This window comes from Leuresthes tenuis, unplaced genomic scaffold (genome assembly GCF_036924035.1).
Source record: "Leuresthes tenuis unplaced genomic scaffold, fLeuTen1.0.hap1 SCAF_3, whole genome shotgun sequence".
Lineage (NCBI taxonomy): Eukaryota > Metazoa > Chordata > Actinopteri > Atheriniformes > Atherinopsidae > Leuresthes > Leuresthes tenuis.
In genome coordinates, this window is record NW_027325357.1 from 24,402,732 (window position 1) to 24,425,888 (window position 23,157).

A 23,157-nucleotide genomic window follows, 5' to 3' on the forward strand; every position below is an offset into this window, starting at 1 on the left:
TGAAACATTGATTAAGTAGAATTGTGGATACAATCAATAGAAAATGTGAGTGCAAAAACATAAATCTTCTAATAAAGGAAAAAAGTAACCTGCTCATGTGCTTGTTTTGCATTTACAGTGTTTTTAAAGAACCTGAATATAATATTCCATATAAGTGAAATAACAACATAAAGACAACCCATCCTTCTTGTTTGAACATTTATGGGCCTCCTTGTTAACATAAGAGATGTCACAGACTGAACAAAACAGATTGAACATATATAGCTTTGAAGGCTGATCTTGTAAATGTCTCTGAGCTTAATTGAGACGGATTAATCACACTTTGCCAGTTCATTTTATACCAAGCTGTATGCAAGCAAAGCTCAAGAGTCTGAGACATTTTTTACAAATAACTACTCAGAACTATTGGGGAATGATATACATATTTATCTACAGTACTTCCAAGTGTCAGACATTTTACAAAATGCTCACCTTCAGTTTTATGTGACATCCACAGTAAAATATGAGAGCTATCTAGAAAAACAAAACATTCCCAAATGGTTTTGACTAGTGCAAATATCTTACATGAATTTTTAATATTCTGTGATGATCCTACTGCAGTTTCTAATTAGAACTGCAAAATGACTCCGGCAAAACAGTCTTCGTGGTAGTGACTTGACCCACAAGAGCAATTTGAAGCTAATTTGCTATTTGCTAGTTATGAACTGCTATCTATTTCATTGCTCCCCACTGTTTCCAGTATTTCAACTTCTACATATTGACAACAGGTCTGCATCATGTCCAGCAACACTGTCAGCACAATTTTTGGTTCACGTTTCACTCTTCTCTCCAAATGCTTGGCTGTAATATATTTTTTAAAATGTGTCTAATTTCAGCAAATGTTTGTCAGTCCACACGATCCATTATTAGAAAATTAGAGAACCTTTGATTGTAGTCCATTAGTCTTGACAACAGTACAGTATATATTCTGCAAGTGTGGCTCCAAATGACCAAGTGTACATAGTTTTTGATGAGTACATTGTATCCCATTGTTTTGTGATGGATATCCTGACACAAGTTCTTTCCTGGATATTTTCCCCTGTCGTAGTGTAAATATCTCTGAGTCATCCATCTCCCCCACATGGAGTGTTTCAGGTTCCCTCATGGCTCTCTTGCTATCGTGTAACCTAAAAAAAGAAACAATAAAATAGATAAGAGAAGAGAATTCGTGTCACAGAGACATGTAATTACATTAAGTGGCTCGATATCCCACTTCACACTGGATAAATGTTTCCATTTGAAAGAGACAATCAGAGGTTCAGAGGAAAATATTTTAAATCCAGCAGTGTTCTTTGTCTGCTTCTGGTTGTGTTTTTTTTCTCATTGGTGCTGCTTGTTTGCAGTCAAGCCTGCTGGCTGATTGCAGGGACCAGCAGTGTCTCGACGGCTAAAGCCCAGTGTCAGATGTTCTGGAGCTGTAATGGTTTGTTTACACTTTAGCAGTAAGTTGAAGGCATATAATTGGAGAACTAGAGAACTTGTTTTCATCACCAAACCTTGTCCTTTGTGAATTTATAACAAACTGACATGCACATATATTAAAAACTCCAGTTCTCCTGTCCCAGTCAGGAAAATGCTGTTTAAAGCTTGACCACAAAATTGGATGGACTAGATATTACATGTGAAATGTGTGTGGTGTCTTTGCTCTTCCTTGTTAAATAGAGTTGGGATGCCTGGATCAGGTCTATGCATCTTTTTACAGCACGCCTACACTGTGTAGGAGTGGAAGAATGATGGACAGATACAGATGATCATGGTGAATAAGATGCTAAAGTGGTGTAGGGAGGTCATGGGTAGAAAGAGAGATGCAGACTGAAGAAGAAGGTGACAGAGTGCAGCCGTGTGAGCAGTTGCCAGGGAATCAACGTCTCAATGCAACTATTTTCTGTGACATCTGCCACCGAGTCTCCAAGTAACTGTTTCCTGGTCCCAAAGCACCTTGCAAATCCACAATTAATGTCCACCTGATAAGCTTGTCAGGGTAGACGGTACAAAACAGGGGAAAAGGGGGAAAAATGAGCAGAAATGGCAACATGAAACAGAACAAGTATAATTGAACCTATCGCTCCCAGAGTTGGTGTTAGGCTCAGGGTCATTAATTCCACTGCCTGCGACTAAGCCCAGCAGTGTCTCTGTTTCTCAGTCTAACCCACCAATTTAATTATGACTCTTAATTGTACAGCCTCTGTGGAAGGCCCCAGCCATAATGCATTCTAATGAATACGACAGATGTTGAGCTGTTGTGCCGTCTCTCGAGCAATTACTCTTACGGCGCCTGTGTCGTTCCCCACTCCAACTGTTTCTCTTCTTATATTTCACCTGTAAATAAACGGCACCTGCTCCATCCCATGACATGCACACAGGTGCATACATACATACACCCGAGTCTTCAGTCCTGCAAATTAACTTTCACACTTCAACAGCCTACAAAGGGTCACGAAGGACCCTCATTTAAATCAATTTATCTCAACTGAATAGCGCCAATTTACTTGGCATCATGCAGTGGTTGTGTGGAGTACAGTGTGTACAAAGGTACAGATAAAGTTAGCAGCATCACAAATAATGCTCACCAGGGACTGTGCTTGGTGATTTACTGTCTAACATCTTTGTCATTTTTATTGATGTTTTAAATTGATGATTTAATTGGACTCTTGTGGGCATCTTGATGATCCAAACATTTGTTTACAAGGTTATTTTGCCTGCATAGCCCTTACTGACGACTTCCTTTTTGTATACACTAATTTCACATATGAAATACACCAGCAGTTATAAAGTTGAAAGTTTGTTTACTGCTAATTAAACCACATCATTTCACAGCTCAAAATAATCTATTGAAATGAAGATCAAGCTCAATTCTATCTGCATTAAATCATAGCCAAGCATCCGTCATGGAACTTTTTGATGTGAACACTGATAATATTACCTGCTTAGTTGAGGACTCTGCTGTAATTGCTGTTGACAAGATACGCAAAGAGCTAATAGTGCACATGCACATAAAAAAAAAACAGTCCAGAAGAAAAATTCTAAGATAAGAGCAGCATGTGTGAGATGGGGCATGGATAAATAAAGAACTTAATCGGCATGTGTCAATTTACTGGACATTGGAGAGAAAGAAAGACAGTAATGCACATGGACATCTGAAAATGATGCAAGTGCCCTTCTTACCTTGGTGGTTTTGACTTTGTTGCCAGTACTGCATGACCAGCCAGTCAAGTCAGGAAGGACCTTGCACTCCTCTCCATCCATACACGGCTGCATTTGGCACCACCACTTCTGGGCAACAATGGAGGCTAAAGAGTGGGGAAGAAATTTTGAGGTGAACAAGGACAGCTGGTTACAGAATGAATAACATGAAAATCAAAACATCAACACCATAAGAACAATATTCAGAAAATACAAAAAACAAAGCAGCAATGCTTAATTGAATTTGTACTTAATTTGTACCTGTAGTTCACTAATTAAGTATGGTACTTAATTAGCCAAAATAATATCAGGAATTATAGTGTGATATATTCAAAGTCACTGATTTCACGACTCCACTGTCAGAACAGAGCGATCAGCACCATGGACAGCGCTTGTGGCTAACGCTATCGCTTTGCATAAACTTTCAGTTTGCCTGTGAAGTCAAGAGGGTTTTCAACTATTTTGTCATTTTTACAGTGATCCAAATGTGAATGAAATCCTTTTTGGATTCTCTATGAAGTCAGTCTAGCACCCACAAGAGCATAAACAGAAAGAACAGGAGAAATATGGCACAATATTTCACTGTCAAACCCAAGTAGCAAAAACAAAAAAATGCAGTGAATGAAATTACCTTTCTGTAATGCTGATTTGTGTGCATATTTGCATTTGTAAAGATGTGTGACTCTGCATGCGTCTTACTGTGCACACTGTGTCATCTCCTATAAGTCAAAAGCAATGACTGCTGACTGTCTTAAACCCTTTTTGTGTCTCATACCATCAGTAAAACACAAGACACATTAAGACAATGAGACAATAAGTATTGTTCCAATCACATAACACAGAGAGTAAAGAAAACAGATTATGATGAAGGAGTGGTATCAAAACAGTTTACTTTCTTGTAGTCAAAGTCATTTCAAGTATGAAACACAGCAGGAGTCATCAAGTTGAAAGTTTGTTTACCACTAATTAGGCCAAAATGTTTCACAGCTTAAAATAATCTATTGAACTGAAGATCAAGCTCAAAGTTTATCTCCAATAAACCATAGTCAAGGTGGAAGACACTCAGTAATGCTTATTTCAGGATACGTCATTTTGATGTGAACACATTACATGTTTTGTTGTTGTGCACAGATAAAAATATATCAAAATTAGTCTGAATGAAATTAAAAGGGCCTTTTCTCTGAATGAATGCAACAAAATTTCTCAAATTTTACAGAAATTAAGAAGACCTTGAGTGATGATTTTCTGTAAATGTGCAGTCAAATTGAAAAGTCTGCAGCCACAAATAAGATTTCTATTTTGCATTTATTTTCAGTTAATAATCTTTTTTAAAAAATGACGAATCACTGAAGAATTTTGAGTGCAAAGGGAATCTCTGAAAATGCCCCCAAAGTTGACAGTATCAACTGCTTTGCCTCCCTTTTGCTTTAATGACAGAATGCTGTTGTTCTCCACATTTGTGCCAAACCAGATGACCCGTGTTGTCCCAGAGTGATCTGACAATGTTCCAGAAATTGTCCTGTAACGTCAGTAATGCTTGTCTTCGTTTGTCTTCAAGTGAATCCATAAATGTTCAGTGTGTGTGATGTCTGTGGATGAAGAATACTGCAGTCAAGGCTGTGAGCACTCCTTGATCTTTTTAAACATTTCTCCACATATATGTTAACCTAAAGGTGTTGTATATCTCTGTGGAATACAGTGTTAGTTCTCCTTGGTCAGGGTGGTATCAGTGCAGATGCTTAACACTACAAAACATTCCCAGGTTTGATACACTGCAGTATCTTCATATGTCCTGTTCTTTTCTTTCTGTCACGAATCTCTAACCTTTCCATCATCTCTTAAGAAATGCGGGTATGATACAGCCTCCCTCAATCAACTTTTTTCCCCTCCAGAAGTTGCTTAGGGCCAGCAAATCGAGACCAGCCCTGATTTGACAGTACTTTTGCCGATTCAAGTCAAGTCTGTAAATTTTATTTCAGAAATTGTGTGTCCATGATGAAGCTACTCTTGCGCTTTTTTTTTAAAATCTCTCAATAAAATCCCAACTTTGGAAACAGTTTTACCACAAATTTACAGTTTTAGCATAGATTTACTTAAACATGTCTCTGTTTCAAGCGCTGTTGCAATGCTGCTTTGTGACAGAATCACATGAAAGCAACAGACTAAGTTATATTTGATTGTTGACCGTGATATAACACTGAATCTTAAGTGTCCTTAAATGTCTCCACGTCCTCAAAGACGGACAACAGATTATCCAAAATGTTGTCAGATTGTTAGACCTCAGTGTACATGGAAGAAAATAAAATTTGGCCAGATCTACTCCATAGTTAATCTTGAGTTAAAACTCAAGGATTTTTATGTCTTAGTAACCAACGTTCAATTCTTCCAGAGCATTTGACACACTGTCCAGCATCTAGACAGAAGACCGCTTGACAGCTGAGAATAACTCAATTCACTCTCTCCACACTCATCATCCATCCAACTTTCTGTCTCAAGTGTGACTTCAGAGGGATAATAGAGCACACTCATTTCTTCAATTTTATTAAGTTCCTGCACTGAACGTGTTTACGAAGAAATTTTGACCTCTGGTATGTATTGTTTGCAGCAAAGCAGGCACAAGAGCTGCTATTGTCTGGAGAATGGGCTTTCATGCAAAAGAACATGCTGAAATCCTCTCAAGCATGATGTAAGGAGAAAACACTGTGACTAAAAGAAAGAGTAAGAGAAGGGAGGGAGACAAGGCTAAATAAAAGGTTTTCACTCGTAAAGCGTATTTGCAGGGAAGAAATGAGCAGTGAGGGGGAATAAGAGAGACAGAGAGAGAAGGGTGGGAAGGAAAAAGGTCTTTTGAGAATGACTATTACCGAGCCTAGATGTGAAAGAAAAGCAGATCAGAAAACAGCACAGAGTGGGAGAGCAACTCATTTCAGCAGATTGGAAATAAGCAAGACAAAGAGAGCAAATTCAAAACTGCCAAAAAGAAAAAAAAAAATCTTTGCTATCACAGGACGTAATGTTGAACACACTGTTATGATGCATGAGCTTAGTGGCAGTAAGTGCTTCTAAAAACCAATGGCTGCATAATGCTCGTTAATGTGGCCATTATAGTGTCGACAACACTGCTAGAGTGTTATATAGAGCTAATAGGTATGGCCTTTGAGTGCTGTTATGGAGTTAGTGGTCCCTGCGCCTTATCTCATGCTTTTACCTGGAGGGTGGGGCAGGCATAACACATGAAAACTCGAATCTTCTGTCAAGTCACAAGATGGACAGGGGCTGGTACATGACCTGTGATGTCATAGATAATCCAGATATTGGACAGCATAGAAAGACTAGCATCAATAGGTCAGTGTTCTACAACTACAGAGGTCATAATAGCACTCCATAGTAGCATTGCTCTCTGCAAAAAGCAGCATCTCAGTTAAACAGCAAACTTTCATGACTGTCTGTAGCCATCAATGAAGAGACTCAGAAAGGAGAGTGGAAAGACAAAAGGCTGGGTAAATGGTCATTTCCTGCACCTAATCTTATGCTTTTACCAGGACGGTCAAAGAGCAGATGTGGCACATTTGAAATCAGGGGGTCACGTCAGAAAAAGTACAAGGCCTGTGATATCATAGATATTTCAGATATTGGACAGCATTCAGAATCGGGTATCAAAAGGTCAAAGATAAAAGATTAGCGATGCATACAGTTAATTCTGAGCTCATCCACTCAGGGACCATATTTTTCCATCCCCTTCTAACAGACGCTGGTTGTCGGTGATAATTAGAGTCATCATAAAACTATCAGCAAAGTCCGTAACTGGGATTCTTTCAATGTGAGTTGGACAGCCAAGAAATTTTCATTTTACATGAGCTTTTAGTGTCCATCCATCACCATCTATAAGGAGTAGTTAACAGACTTTAGAAAATTAAATTTTTTGCACAGTCAGAGAAAATTATCAGCACAATGATCAGCCATCATTAAGCATAACATAACACAAAAACTGTGTGGAAAAAAAAATAGACAGACTCTGTCCAAAACTCAACACTAATCAACATCTTGGTATGTTTTGCTAAAGCTTCATCTGTATGAAAGCCAGTGCGAACAAACACCGTGTACAAATTTTATGGAAAATTGTACCAGAGTTCTTCTTCTTAGCCAAGCAGTTTGAAAGTCAGCTTGACTGCCAATTCAACTGTGCTAATCTGTGAACTTCAGAAAAGAGAGTCAGCAAAAACCCCATATGAAACACATGTGTACACATCAAGCAAGAAAGCAATAGATTATGAGCCTAATGATCAAAAGTTGGCAGGCTGGTGATCATGTTACCTTCAGACAGAGGGAAGTAAGCCATTTCCCACTGTTTTCATGGTTACATCTTTAGGTTAAATTAACCCTCTTCTAGCTCTAGCTTGACTTTTCAGAGGAGATATGAGAGGGCATCTCTCTTAAAATGTACATTTTGACAGTTACAGCTGCGCTTCTTCCATGAAGAGTCACAGCTCATATGTACATGTTATTCTTTGGTTTCAATTAATTCCTCATTCCTCGCTGACTTAACAAGCAAAAGTTCAAAGAAAATTTAAAAACTGAAAAGCCTTACTAGCTCAGTTGTTTAGTTGTTTTTGGAATGATAAAACCTAATTTGACATTTATGATTTTTCACTTCGTCTTTCCTATCATGTTTTCACTGTGACAGTCAACGAGTCAATGTGAAAATGAGCAAAGCTCTCGAAATAGAAAGAAGAGCTAGTACCCAGAAAAATGTGTATAACACATGGAACACCTCTCAGCCTATGCACTGTAATTGCATCATTCTCATTAAGAGTCACATTTATATTCAAAAAAGGTGCCTATGCTAATGAAAGAGATTTACAGTTCAGGCATACATTTCATCACACTTATTCTCAGCTCATTACTATGGAAGCTGCACTCACAATGACTCTCTTTCAAGTTGTTTCACAAACTTTCAGCAAGACATCACATGAGGGCAAGTGTCTAGACAGGGCTTTGCTTAGAGTGCAGGTGATTAGGTGAGACAAGGGACTGAGGCTATGTTATTCCCCAGGTTCTTGGCCTGTCTCTGGGGCTTTCTAAATAAGGTCTACAGGGGTTTAACACCACAAGGCCGCCTTCGGCTCTGTCTCTCCTCCTACTGATCACGACACGTCAATCTAGTGCACACTTGAAAAATGTCACTCATTGTTGCTCACAGCAGTTGTGGTTTTACATTTTTGTGTGTATGCACAAGAATATGTGTTGAAGGAGTATGCATCTCCTCTTCGCATTTGATCATTTCTCCACGTTTCACTGTTTGCACTGTCATTGTAATGTTTGTGACATCAAGTGGACAAAGCTGAAACTACAAGTGTTGTTAAAATTCAGGGTCTGTACCTGCAAATAACACTCTCAGAGAGAGCAAGACAACAAAATGGCATCTTGGTGATTGGCTCACAGGACTTTGGGGTGGAATTCAACTGATGCTCAAACCTGATTGGCTTAGAGCAAAATCTGGATATAACTATAAAGACTAGCGACTTGTCCAGAGTATGTCCTGTTTCTCACCCTGTGGCAGCTTGGATAGGTTCCAGGCCCTCCTCGACCCTGAATAGGATGGAGCAGGTATGGAAACAAATCAATGGATGGGTATAACAGTACAGTAAAATTAAAAGTTATATGAATAAATAAACAGATAAAAATAGATTATCATTTTAAAAAGAAGAATAAAAGGAATTAACCAAAATTGAAAATGACGATTATGTATGTGGAAATATAGATTTCTTTATATTTCTACATTAATCTATTTATTTATGTATGTTTTTACTAATTTGTCTTCTATTCTTTTAGAGATTCATTCATTTCCTGTGGCACTCATGTCATTCCATACAGGTGTCCCCATCTGCTTGGCATGTAAACATACAGCAGGCGAACAGAAGCAATGTTCAGATTTCTTGGGCTAACTATAAAACTTTATGCTTAATTATTGTTGCTTACCAATCAACACTTTGAGAATGTAATCTGTCTTGACGGTGCTTTGACGTGTTAATTTATGATTCATTTACACACCACGCAAAAATCACCAAAGTCAAGACATTCAAAAAGACAGTAAAACAGACAAATATAATAATATAATCATCATTATTATTAGGAAAAACACAAGAAGAATTATATAAAAAGAAAAAACACATTTATAGGTAAAACTGATGCATTTTTTTGCCAATAACATAGCTCACATATGTTACAGTTTATAATCCACTGCCTGCATTCTCTCTTCAAAGTTAGAAAATGCAGTATCAGATCAGCAAGACTATTCTCCCACCTAACTATGTTATAGAAAATCTATTTCTGATGAGATTGGAAAAGTCACCAAGTTCAAAGGGATCTATCTCTCTTCTAACCCTCTCATCTAATCTCACTCAAGTGACATGATGAAGAATAGTAGATTAGCCCATGATATAAAGAAACAAATGCAATGGCTACATGTATCCTGTTGTATAAATTCCAGTGTAGCCTGCCTTGATGAAGCAGGGTATGCTAATACAATATGTGCACTCATGCATGTGTCTTTTGGAGTGTTTCCCCATTAATACTTTACAAAGGCTTCTGCCTGAACTCGATCAGTGGAGAACCTATGACCAAAAACTACAGCAGGGAGTTTTTTGTGTCTGCATGTGTTTCCCTGGGTGTCTACATGCAACTGAATGTGCACTTGCATGTTTTGTGCATATATATTTATGTTAGATTTTTTTTGTGTAAAAAGCGTCATCACCATCTAAAGGAAACACAGTGTACCCTCAAACTCACATGCAAACAAATACAGACACATGAAAAGGTTAAGGATGGACCCAGAGGTAGGAATACCCTCAGGTTTTGTAACTGTTCCACTCAGTGATCCTGCAGTGCAGAAGTAGTTGGAGAGTGGCATCCATCTCTTTCTACAATGATTTACTAAAGCACTGTATCTCTGTAACCCCAGCTCACACACCCAGGTATGCATGACGAGAAAACCCAGGTGGAAAGCGCACAGGGAAAACTGTCAGAAAAAGATTAGACATGGTGAGCAGTTGCACACATACACGAGAACAGACTGAGAAAATGACAGAAGCATGACATTAAGGGGAAGATAGGTAAACAACAGCTGGTTGATGTGTGTTGAAACACTAAACTAAATTTCGTGGCCCAGCAATGAAACACGGTTTGTCTGTCATCATGTCATGCACCAAACAAAATCCACTCATCCAGCGTTTTTATCAGGTCACTGTTCTTTGTTTTCTTTCACCACCATGAAACACACTTTAATGACATTTACTGTTGAGAAACATATCTCTTTCTCTCTGGTTCTAAAAATAGGTCTCCGTCACACAGTTCCATTGGTGTGAGAGGTTTGAATCTCAGAGAAGTACTTTTTAACCTTGCAACACTTATCCGATGGTTGCCTTTACTAGTCAATCTGACAGTAAATGCGAGGTTAATCTAATGTGTCATGTTCTTAAAGAATTATATAAAGTGGTTCCTTTTAGCTCTACATATGAGGGGTACAAAATTACAAAATGCACCTTACATGTTTTTAATCCACCAGTGATTTGACACTTTGTAAGTAATTTTTCATTAAAAGTACCCTATCATCATGACTTTCATTGTAATATTTACACTCTTCTTTTCTTTAAGAAAATTCATAAATGTAGGACTTTCAGTCTTAATTTAGATATTCCAACTGATACTGACATTTGCACAAGCAAAGGATATGAGTAACAGTGCACAGGTGTACAACAACGCAAGAAGGGAAACCTGTATTTCAGCATGGTTGAGCACTTCCCTAACCTAACTCTTTTTTAAGCTTATGCACAAAAAAAGAACAGATCAGCCTCTTGACATCCATTTTCAGTTATCAGTTCTACTTTTATCAGACTCTTAATCCTAAGATTTAAATGTTTCCATATGAATTTACTGTACTATTCACTGCACAAACTCTTCATTCTCCCAGCACCACCACAAATTCCAAAAGAAAAATGAAGCGCAAATAAACGCCTGGCCCACTGTGCGGCTACCAGTTATTCAATTCAATTCAATTCAATTTTATTTATATAGCGCCAGATTACAACAATTGTCATCTCAAGGCACTTAAGTAATATAGTCCAATTCAAGCCAATTGGAATTCAATTCATTGTAATCATAATCCAATTAATTCATATAGGAGCTCTAACAATGTAGTTGTTTTTCAGTCATCATCAACAATGTAGCTCCATTTACACTATGGCTTTTACACCAAGGCCGTCCACTAAGAGGGGATTGTTTTTTCCATCAGTTTTCCGGCCTAAAAATGTGAGAACGGCATGCGTGGATGTGTGTGCAATAATGTGTTTGTGTGCACGGGAAAAAGCTGGATGAGGTGAGATCTTTTGTTACTCTGAACTCAGAGGTCAAGCATGACTCACAAGATAAGTGCTACCGAGCACTGAATTTGGAAGCGAGAGGTGGTGAGAGCCGAAGGTGAGTTGTGAATAAAAGATTAGAAAGACCTCATGATTCATGTGAAGGAGGATGTGTGTTCTTTTTGTGTCTGCATGTGTGTGTGTATCATGAGCTGGACAAAAGGTCATTAAAACCATCATAAGAAATGTATCATTGATTGACTTTTATACAAATGGTGAATCTGTTAGCTTCTCATTATTGTCATTTCTTTCTTTTAACAAGCTCTACCAAGTCTTCGATTTGAACAAACAAAAGCAAGGCATCAGGGCAATACCTATTACAAAAGGTTAGCAAACTTTCCCATGATTCCTTATTTCCCCTGACTTTCATTACAGAGCCAATCATCTTTGCTATGGTTGCCTGATTTTATCATTATCAAGCAACAGTTCCCATCTAGGAACTCATCAAAGAGGTTAAAAACAAATCTACTTTGTTTTATTGGGAGAAAATAGTCCTGAAATGAACCAGCAGGTATGTTTGTGAATAAATCATTTCAATGGAAAAAGCTCCTTCTACTGGGCACATGAAGCAATAGCAACACTGTGACTGAAGGTTCATAAATTAATTATGTATGGACAGCTGTGATCACTAAAAGTGACAGCTGCTTGGACATCTAACGTGCACACATCAAGAACTTAAAGTGTTGAAAGACCTATCAGTGGGTTTGCCTTGTGTATTTATGAAAAATATCTTAAATAATCAGCTGTTTGTTACAGTTTACGAGGTCTGAAGTTTTAGAAATTTCCTGATTTCTTCCAATTGAAATGTTGATTTAATGCATGTCTGTATCATGTTCCATTCACTGAAACTGTAAAAACTGTATCAAACAGAAGGGTTATAGTTGGGTCAACACGTTTTTAAAGATGAAAAAATTGGTATAAACCATCAATTGTCAGTGATCTTTTAACACACAAAGCAGTGTGTTCAGTCTTGAAGTTCAGTTAATGTCAGAAAAAAGTTTTGCAAGAACACAGTGTGTGTCACGAAATGTCCTGCACTTTGATCCAAAGTTTTTATTTGCCCTGTTAAGTGACTGTAATTACTTCTCGTCTGCATATAGAGAAGTCAACACACAGAAAGACAGCGTGAGTGATCTGACTTTTGATTGGTTTGTTTTTGTTTTACAATTTGATCAGTCATCAACTACAAATGGGTGATGATAATGTGCTGATACTCTATTTAACATGGGGAATTTGAAAAAAGATAACTCAAAATCTGATCTAGTCATCTGAGTGTGAGCTGTGGATCAGTTTTCACCTCCCTTGACGGACCTTAATAGTTTGAATAACACCATGTGGTTTGGAGAGTCCCTGGCTGTACTCACAAATAAGCCAACTATGTGTTTTCCACTGGCAGGGAGCTAACACAACATGATTAGATCACATTGGCTGACACTCTATAAGTGTGTGTGTTTGATCACAGTGAAGCATCTGAGGATGATAGGGGTCAGTGGCACCGCTTGTTTCTTGCTGTGCAGGAGCTCCCAAAGTGTACAAAAGGATCTAACAAAGGTCTATGGAAATGGCCCACAGCTTTCATCTGTCTGTCATCTCCACAACCACACATGCACAGCGCGTGTCATCAGATGTCAATTTGGTTACACATGTATAGGTTTGCTGTATTCTGTGGAATCAGTGGTGTTTATGTTTTCTGTATTTTGGCATAAAAGGGACTGAAAGCATAATCAGAGTCCTTAAAGTAGATAAAGAGCATGTCATTAAAAAAAGTATAGAAAATATTAATTGTCATTTGTTTATTAAGGTGGATGATACAACATCTTACTTTCGGTGTCTGGTGTGACCTCATTTGACAGAAATAACAGCAACAAAATGTTTTAGCTAATTGTTCATTCATCCACATAAGCTTGAAGAAATTTCAGCTCATTCCTCCATAGACAACAGCCTCAACTCTGAGATGTTGGCAGTTCATTCCATAACATCTTTTTTAGATTAAATTCAGGATTGACTTGGCCGTTCAAAAAAAATAATCATTCTTTTTCAACCATTCTTTAGTCAAAAGACTTGTGTGCTTATAGGGTTATTGTCTTGCAGCGAGGCCCACTTTCTGTTTTTGACATTAAGATTTCTTTCTCTCAAATTTGTGGGAATTCTTGAGAACACTTTGCATCAACACTGCTGCAGTATCCGTGTTTCAAAGACAAGATAAGGTTATTATGCTGATATTCATTGTTTTTTTTCCTTAAAACATCATGCTTCTTATTTAAACTAAAAAAGTTCAGTCTTGGTCTCATCCTCAGTGACTTTCTCCTTACAGTTCTGCTGTGCACACCATTGTTGTTCAGCAATCTCCTTCAAGAACTCAGGGACATAAACATTAGCCAATGAGAGCCCCTTAGCTTCTTAAGTAGAATTCATAGTGACAGAAATGTTTTTCTGAGATCTTTTGTTTCCTTTGTTTGTGCCATTATACACCTCCACAAACACAAACATGAGTCATGAAGCCAATATTTTGACAAATCCCTGTTCTTAAAGCAGGGCACTCACATTTGATTGTTATCCTGCTATAAACACTTGACTCTCATTTCACCTTCACCTTGTATGAAAGTCTGACAGATTTTAGGTTAAATGCTATGGCCGGTTGTGCTTTGCCTGAACTGTTCATGTTAGACTATCTCTCAGGGGCATGGTGAACCGCAAATTGTTTGTGTAGTAATGTAGATTTTATGTTTTACTTGGATTGGATTTAAATTTTTAAACTGGAACACCATTTAGTTCTCCTCCATTTACTATTAATGTAAGAAGACTATAGACAGAATTTCTTTGTGATATTCTTCTTCATAGACAAAGAAAATAAATATAAGATGTGACTCAGTTTTTCATAAATTCAACCACTTTTTAAAGCTGTAGCTATAAGTGTAGCTTTCCTGTAGCTAATTTATTTATTGATGTTTTAAACACTGTTAAAAGAATCTAGCAGTTGTTCTCTCAGGCGAGAGATTTCAAGTAGCAACTCTAATGAAGTGAGATGATTAAAAACATTTTTAACTCCTGTGACTCTGCTGGAATTAGTGTTTCAATAATTTAAAAAAACTCATTGTGGAGCCATGCACTGTCCAGACCCGCAAAGCCTGCATTCTAGTCATGTCTCCAAGATTTCAACAGACGCCGAATAAATTTAGCAGAAATAGAGGAGTTCTCCTGCAGTAATGTGAGGGCACAATTTCACAATGATACACAAGGCACAGAAACAGCCACACAGTTCTTATGATTGAATATTGTCTTGACTGTATATGTTATATACCTTAAATTGAAATTGAATGGCACAGTTACTGGTATTTAATTTGTAAATCGGGAGTTTGTGGTGTTGTTATGGCTTCAGTTGAAATAAATTCTATAGCCAACGAAAGTTAAACCAGATTTGTTCATGTATTTCACGGCAACACCCCGCCCCCCAGAAACCCAGAGCTTTGCTTTTTCTATAACCCAGGGCTGATTTAAGTCTCAACCCCAACGAATGTCATCTCTACTAGAATTGTACAAGTTTTTATCCATTTTATACAAAAAGGAAAGCATATGCTAGTTCCCTTCAGCTGCAAAAATGGTTGTGTGGCTACAGTTCCAGCCTTTGAGAATGATGCTGAAATGCAGCAGATAACATATACCCATTCACCCAAATGTTTGGACATACACACACTTACCTTCCACACAGGAGGGTCTGGCTCTTGTGGTGCCAGCAACCTGACCTGGGAAACAGGAACACTTGACGGTTTGCGAGCGCTCTTCTATCTTATTCTTATTGCAGCAGCGATGGATGGCCACCACCTCACAGGTACCCTGCTTCACCTGATATGATGCTGTGAGAGACAGGCAAAAAGAGAACAATCGTTTTGCTATAAATTCATGAGCTTTAAAATCTATTTTATCTGTGTGTTGGTGACTTGTTGTTGCAAACAATCATGTGTTTAATTCAAAGAAATTTGGGCTGCAAATAACAAATACACAGCTGCTTCTCTAAGGACTAAGCAGTTCAGCTGAATTATTTACTTTTGTTTAAACTCCTCAATTTATTCCAGTCTTGGTCTTTGATTAATAAAAAAACACTTTTAGCAATACTTTTTTTACTCTCAGCCCTCATTAACTCTCCCTCAGAGGTAGTTCCTGTTTGTGCCATTGTGTGCAAGAAGGAAAGAAAACAAAAGCAGGAAATGTTGAATAAAATAATAATTTCCTTTTAATCTTTTCAAAGTAGAACACTTGAACAGGGACATTTATTTGCAGATTTTATGTGGGTGTATTGTAATGAAGCAACACTCTACTAGGATACACTTAAATGTTTATGGATCTTGGCCAGAATCCATTACTGTTGAGTCTGTATCTGCATTTGGGTACTTTATATCTCCATGCCAATGTGTGCTTTGGCTCCTCTGCATGTGAGTGTGCTCATTTCTGTGTGTTCCTGAAAGTCATTATTTATATAAGGATAATTGCTTTTTACCTCCAACAAAAACAATGTCTAATCTCTCTTGATTATCCTCACACTCCCCTTGGGTCCTTGGACAGGCTAATTATAACATTATCCTGACAGTAATGGGACAGAAGGCAATACTGAATCCAAAGCAAATCTAAGCCAAAGTTTTCTGCCTGGTGGGCAAATGTGTCTTTAAGTGTACGTAATAATGCTGTTACAATATTTTCAGACAGTTCTTTCTGTTCCATTAAATCATTTCAAATGAGTAATCAGGGCTCCTTCCACAAGAGTTAAATTTGTTAAACAGAACAGCAGTTCACACATCATTTCATAAAACTTTTTTACAAAGACATTCATGTATGTAGCAGAATAAATTCTAACTTCAGTACATCTGCCTCGTATATGCTGCAAGGATAATGTATAAGTAGGTTTATGTTGTTTAAAGTTTAGAAGTATATCATCTGTGTTAGGGTTATATTTCATTCAGAACATTAATCCCATGAGCCGAGTGGGAGAAGGGGATGTGCCAGCCATATGTGCCAATTGTTGGGTGGAATGTTTAGTGAATCTTAGCTTATGGCTTCTGAATCAATTCCAGCTGACTTATCGTTCCTCTCAAAGCTTGCCGTGCCCTCTTGAGAGTCTCTGCCACCGTTTCCCGAGCACAACAAACCCTGCTTGCGACATTACCAGCTACCTATAAGCCTCTTTACAACCCTGGAAAAACCTTGGTTATACTGTACCATAAGCCCAGATTTCGTTTATGTACGTGACTTTAGCCAGACTCTGAAACTTTTCACGCTCAACTGAATGAGCTTTGCAGGCAGAAACAAAAATGTGTGCACACACACAACCACACCACGCACAAACAGCACACACACACTCTGTAGAGGGATCCATTTTTGCAGGCCATGGCCCCTCTCATCCTTTCTGATTTAAAGTTTGTTTGTTCTTCTCTCCAGAGAGCCCCATCAATGATCCTTGGCTCTCTGAGGGCGCCCCTCCACTATCATCCCTCCACTTTCATTTCCCTCACTCCTCTGTCTCAGGCTCTCCTGAGGTTGGAGCAGCTGCCAGATTACCCCCCATCCACAAACACATAAAATCTGCTGATAACAACTAAGAGTATTCTTTCTTTTTTTATTGAATGTAACTTAATGGGACAACAATTATCAGAGCAGCTATAACTGCAGCAGTGATAGTCTCAATTAAAGCACAGAGTAATAATGTAACAATGTAACAACAATGTAATGTCTAAATCAAGCCCAATCAACTTCCCTTGTTTAATCCCTCATTTTAATTACCTACGATGAAAATTAATTCCACTGCCATTACAGAACTGTAACTGGCTAAAACTGCTCAATCTGCCGGCCACATTTTAGCTTGTTAGTTAAAAAGAAAGAAGAGGGACAGAGTCAACCAGGTGGAGGAAAACTGGTGTCACAGCAGGCAGAGAGAACAAAGAGCAGCTTGTCTTTCGCTGGCATAATGAGGTCAGAGGGTGCACTGGTATCCTGTCTTTATTGCCTGCATCAGTCAGAAGCTGTTTATATTTTCAAACCATAGAGCCTTTGAGGATGCATGTGAGCAGTGGCTGATAAACCCACATAAATTTCATCATTGCATCTGTGTGTCTGCCCATCGTTTGAACCACAATTAGATTCTAAACAAAGCATGTATTCATGCAAATTAGATCAATTTGGGCAGGTGCAAGATATGAGAACAGCCCATGTGCTTCTCTGAGAGCAATTTATGTCATCCAAAAAAGAAAGTGGGGGAAAGCCTGCACTGGAGTTTCTCTCATGCTGTACAGATACAGCTTAATGAAAGGAAAAGAAACAGTCCAATACGCTCTCCAAGAACATTTAAAAAAGGCTGCTTTTCATGGCTGGTTCAAAAGGACAATCTGACAAATGTTTGTGTGTCAGATGTTGCCAATGAGCCTTCATCAGGGACCAGCATCACACACCATGCAGACAAAAACTTTATACATTCTATGCAAACTGCATATTGATTATCATTTGTTACATTGCAAATAACTGTAACATATCACCAAACCAAAGTTATTATTCTGTTAATCTGGTGGGTGAATTTGCTACAACAAAATTTTGATGATGAAACAGAAGTAAAGGGATTTCATGGGGTGTCACAGAAATATAAGTAAAGCACAAAATCTGAATAAAAGCGGGGACCGAACACTTACCCACCTTGGCTGCAATCAATTCAAAAGGATCATATAGAATTCTTTCTCTTTAATACTGGACAGCTGACATTTCCACATGCTGAGATTTTTTGTGTTTATGTCACACTCAAGAAACCGACAGGAAAAGGTCAAAATACTAAACTTAGTTTGGGAAAAACATGAAAAAAAAGGATGTGGTTGAGTCAATAGATACATGAATTTTACGAACTTAAAGTGCTTGTGAGGCTGTCAGGTTTAGGTCTCTTTGGTTAGTGGTATGATTTGTACCCTTGAGCATCCCAGGTATTTCATGAAAAAAAATGAATTTGGAAGCCAGATAGAATTTACAGGCTAAATCTATCCAGTCAGGGAAATATCAACTGAAAAGTATCCACTCCAGCTGTGGAAAAAGAGGTGGCAATTTTTTGCCATCATAGAAAACACTTCTATTTTCTCCATAAGCTTCCCACAGTGTAATGTTACATATGCTGTATGTCCACGCATTGCTTGTGACGAACTATAATAAACAAAACTGACTGAAGCGTTTCACTTTCACAGCTCTCTTGCCTATGGATACGTGGTGCTTTGAGCTAAATGATACGTTAATATGCTATCACAGTCATATTCATGTGTAATTACACCAATGAGCTGGCACGTAAAGGCAGAGGGTCCAATGGACAAAAGTATAATTGTGACACATTTTCAAATCAGATTCACTTGCTTAATTTACAACAGTTACTCATAGGAGTTTATATCAAATAGGAGTTTATTGGATGTTGTCTCAAGGGTACATTTTCAAAGAGTGTCTTTTAATGGTTAAAAGAATAATATTGGGCTAAAACCAGGAAGTGTGAATTGAAGAAGTACTAAATAAATGCCAAACATAGGAGAGTATTGGAATGGAACTGTGAGCCCTCACAGTGTTACCTTCCCTTTCAGTCCTTGCCCACTGTGATTCTGCCTCTCACCCCTCATCTACTAAAGATTCATGTGGTGAGCAGTCAGCTTCAAGCCAAATACACAAAATAACAGTGTATCTAATGTCTTAGTGTTGCCTTTAAAGCATTCTGTTATGACCATCTCAGTGTAATAGAGCCCAACACGCTGAGATGAAAAGACTTCTCAAGCATGGCTAAATGCTTCTATTCCTGCGGCAGGCCGTGGGGGAGGTGGTGTGTTGGAGGGTCGTAACAAAAGCCTGGCATTCAAGCTACCTTGAACTGATGGGTTAGCCAGGCGATTGATGTATTCTGACAGACACAGGCAAGAAGGAGCATTGTACAATTTATCAAAAAGCTGTGTCTTTCCCCTGTCAATACTAGACAAGCATGTCCATTGCTATGACAGGCCAGGTATCAAGCAGCTCTGACAGGGGTGGCACAGTCAATGTGGAGGTGTTATAGTTTACATCTCTGCAGGAATGCACAAGAACGTTTCAGGACAGCGTGATTATAATTATGAGTTGTGCCAAACATTATGAGAACAATGTCAAACATACAACAAAGTATATTCTTAAGAGCTTGAATAGAAAACAACAGGGCTTCTCTTCTTGGCTCTTGGAGACATTTTACCTCTCATTCAAAAAACCTCAAACCAGCTGAAGAGGAGTTTCAGGCTTATAAGCTGCAGCTGGGACTTTAGGAGACCTGTTAACCCACCAGCCCATTATAGGATTTGATTAGGTCACAGGTGTTTACCAACCTGTGTCGTCGCAGGATCTGATGTGTGAATGGTTGTGAAACTGCCTGGAGAGTTGAGGTGGCTTTCCTTCCTGTGCAAAGCCTGCACATTACTGTCCTGTAAGTGTCCCATCTCTTTGAGATGTGGTTGGAACGCTGAGATTTGACTTGTGCAGTGGGCTCTCCTGTGTTCTGCCATAAGCTTATGAAGTGATTGTTTGGTTTCCCCAATATAAAGTTCTGTGCAGTCTTTAATGCACATGATTCAACGCGACTCAGCTTGTGGGTCTTTTACCAGTTTCTGTCTGTAGGTGTTGATTGATTTGACATGCTTTTCAGATTCTGAACTGATTTGAAAAAAAAGCTCAATTCCACATGTTTGATATGCTTTCTTGACGTGTTTTGTCCCCATTTCTCTTCTTCAACCTTTGTTGACACATTCTCAGACTGATGTTGTAGAGTTCTGAACATGGCCGGTTTGTGCTCCGGTGAATGGTATAGGTCAAAGGGCAAATACTAGGCTCTGGTTTTAGGTTTTCTATGCACCTCTGTGTTTTGACTTCTGTCTTCCTCAATGTGCACAGTACAGACTTAAAGAGGCCATTTCTTTCCTTGTACAAATTGGTCAAGATGGGAACATCAGAGAACCCAAGCCAAAATCTAAATCACACCTTAAAAAACCTCACAGGTGGTAATGACTTACGCAACTCTCCTGATATCCCAGCTACAGTTTATAAGCGTGAAACTCCCCACCAACTGGTTTGAAGAAGAAGTCTTTCAAATAAGACGTGTATTGTCTTCAAGTACCAAGAAAAGCAGTCGTTTTGCCTTCTACTCAACCTTTTGCTTACGACATCCTCCTCATGTTGTTTTCATTGCCCTCTTCAAGCCCTCACTTGTTTCCCTTTCTTGTTCCATCTCCTCCTCACGTTGGTCCAGCACAGCCCATCAATTCTACTGACATTATCAGGGTTTTACAGGCCTGCATTAGGCCTCATCCAAATTTATGTTAATTATCTCCACAGGTCACTGGTACTGCTGAGTGCTGCTGTGCTACAAATTTCCTCCCCAATAAAATCTGCTCACTTGACCTTGCAAGCCCTGTATTTATTTCTTACAAACACGTGTAGGGGAGGACATGAGCTGGTGTCCAGTGTGCATCAAATAGATGGACACGCAGATGAGGTTCCAACTTTGCAGCGAGCTTGGTTATGTTAAGTATACGCAAATTTGACAGATACAGTTTAAATACAGATGGAGCTACATATGTGGTTTCACACAGGAACCAGGATGGGCACAGAAGGCCCCACTTGCACTCTGTGAATTCACAAATGCAACACCAGATTAGTCGTTGTACTAAAATGTTTGGTCTGTGAGGCATGCAATAACAAGCTGTGATAGGAGTGCATATGGAAGAATATCAGTTCTGGAAGGCTTCAACTAAATCTAAAGTAATCAAATTTTAAGCATTCACACAATAGAGAAGTCAGATGAGAATATGAGCACCAGATGTTTCATTGTCAGGAAACAGGAATAACTTGAAAAGAGGCAGAGCTTTAAGAACACGCTCCATTTAATGAGTTTACACAAAGAAAGCCTAATGTTTAAAAATACACAACACAAATAGTTGTGGCACACTATTTGTTGGAAATTCCTAGAAAGACGGAACATAGTCTCTCGCCTATAAATTACTCTTTGTGATTGTTGCAAACAGCACAGGACAGATTAAATAATATTTCAAATCTGATGGGTATGTTAAAGTGTTTGTTGCTCCACCTGTCACAATGGGTTTTATTGTCTTTTGCACAACTTTGTTGTATTTGTGAAAGAAGGACAAACTGTGATAACCAGCGGAAAAAGTAATATATGTGCATTAGCCAAGGATTTTTTTGCACTTCAATCTGGAGAGGATGTGACCCCTAACTAACCAACCCAACTACCAAACAGCCTGTGCTAACCTAAGTACAGCCTGAAAGAAATTAACTTACTGGGATATTTTTGTCCTGTGAAAAGTTACCAGCCAATCAAACGAGTGTTGGACAAGTGCAAGGATTACTGAGATCCAGCCATACTAAACTGAGAAGTACAATAAAGAAAATGGTCATTCAAGAAAATGGTAACGATTATATCACCTCTACCCGCAGTACTCTCATTACAGACTTCTTTTTTTTTTTGGGCTAAGTTTTTGTTATATGACAGAATGCTTCCAAGAACAACACTGGCTCAACGAGATTTGGATTAGGAACAATGTGATACACAAATCTATGTTGGAGCATTTTTTGACCTATAGAGCCACCATGTGGCAGCTAAGGGTACATCACCGGCATAGGTTAGACTTCTCTCACTGATCAGCCCACAAAACAGCGGTAAAAGTGCTTAATATGAAGCCACTGAAAACACGTCTAGCAGCCATAACAAACACCCAATTATTTTTCACCCTCAAACTTCAATGTGTGCGGGTCTACTGGCATTCACATTTGACAGGTCTTAAACTTCCAGCAATTAGAGTAAGACATCAAATAAAAAGCACTGGCTAGTTTGGGATTGAGATATCTTGTTTCACAGTAACAGTGAACTGAGAAGGGGGCAGGCATGCATGCTGACCTTCACAATCCACGGGGCCTGCAATTAGTAGTGTCCCTGCCGTAAGCAGGCAGCCTTCTGTCTGTTAAAAGGAAACTAATATCATCACTCACTGAACAGACTGGATGCTGGTAGCATTTATGTGGCGTATAAAGGTCACCCTGCAAAACATAAGCAGTAACAGTGGAGAAACTGAGAGATAATTAAGGAAACTGTCGTAATTAAGTGTAAGGATGAGGTGACATGGAAGGCTTCCACCAACAAGCTGATGTGCAAGATGCTGTGACTCAGCACAACTATCCCTGTTGTCATCCTCAATGAAATATTAATAAGCCTGAGTTGGTCATTTTCAGCCAAAGTGTGGCTCGTTTCCAAGACTTACAAAAATTAAAGAGGAAATAGATTTAGCCTTGCAGGTCAGAATTAAGCCTGTGCTGGCTATGGTTTCTTTGTTCATGGATTTCTTCTGAGGAATAAGTGAGGCAGGACTTTGGTCAAAAAGGGGCTCCAGAGCTATGCATATTAATGTAGGCAAGGGTGATTATAAGCCTGAGGATTAGAAGGCATGAGCCAATGGCCTCTTCTACGTGAGGCATGAAGCTTATT

At 38.7% G+C, this 23,157-nt stretch overlaps 1 protein-coding gene across 1 annotated transcript in view; it reads right to left on the minus strand.

The window, feature by feature from the left end:
* Nucleotides 1-210: 210 nt before the first annotated feature.
* tafa4b (TAFA chemokine like family member 4b) overlaps nt 211-23,157 on the minus strand; it is a 35,729-nt gene continuing 12,782 nt past the window's right edge. The window contains exons 4-6 of the mRNA XM_072383194.1: nt 15,338-15,493; nt 3,205-3,329; nt 211-1,166 (exon numbers count right to left, since the gene is read on the minus strand). Coding sequence (XP_072239295.1) covers nt 1,155-1,166; nt 3,205-3,329; nt 15,338-15,493 — 293 coding nt within the window. The 3' untranslated portion in view covers nt 211-1,154. The remainder of the gene's footprint in view (nt 1,167-3,204; nt 3,330-15,337; nt 15,494-23,157) is intronic.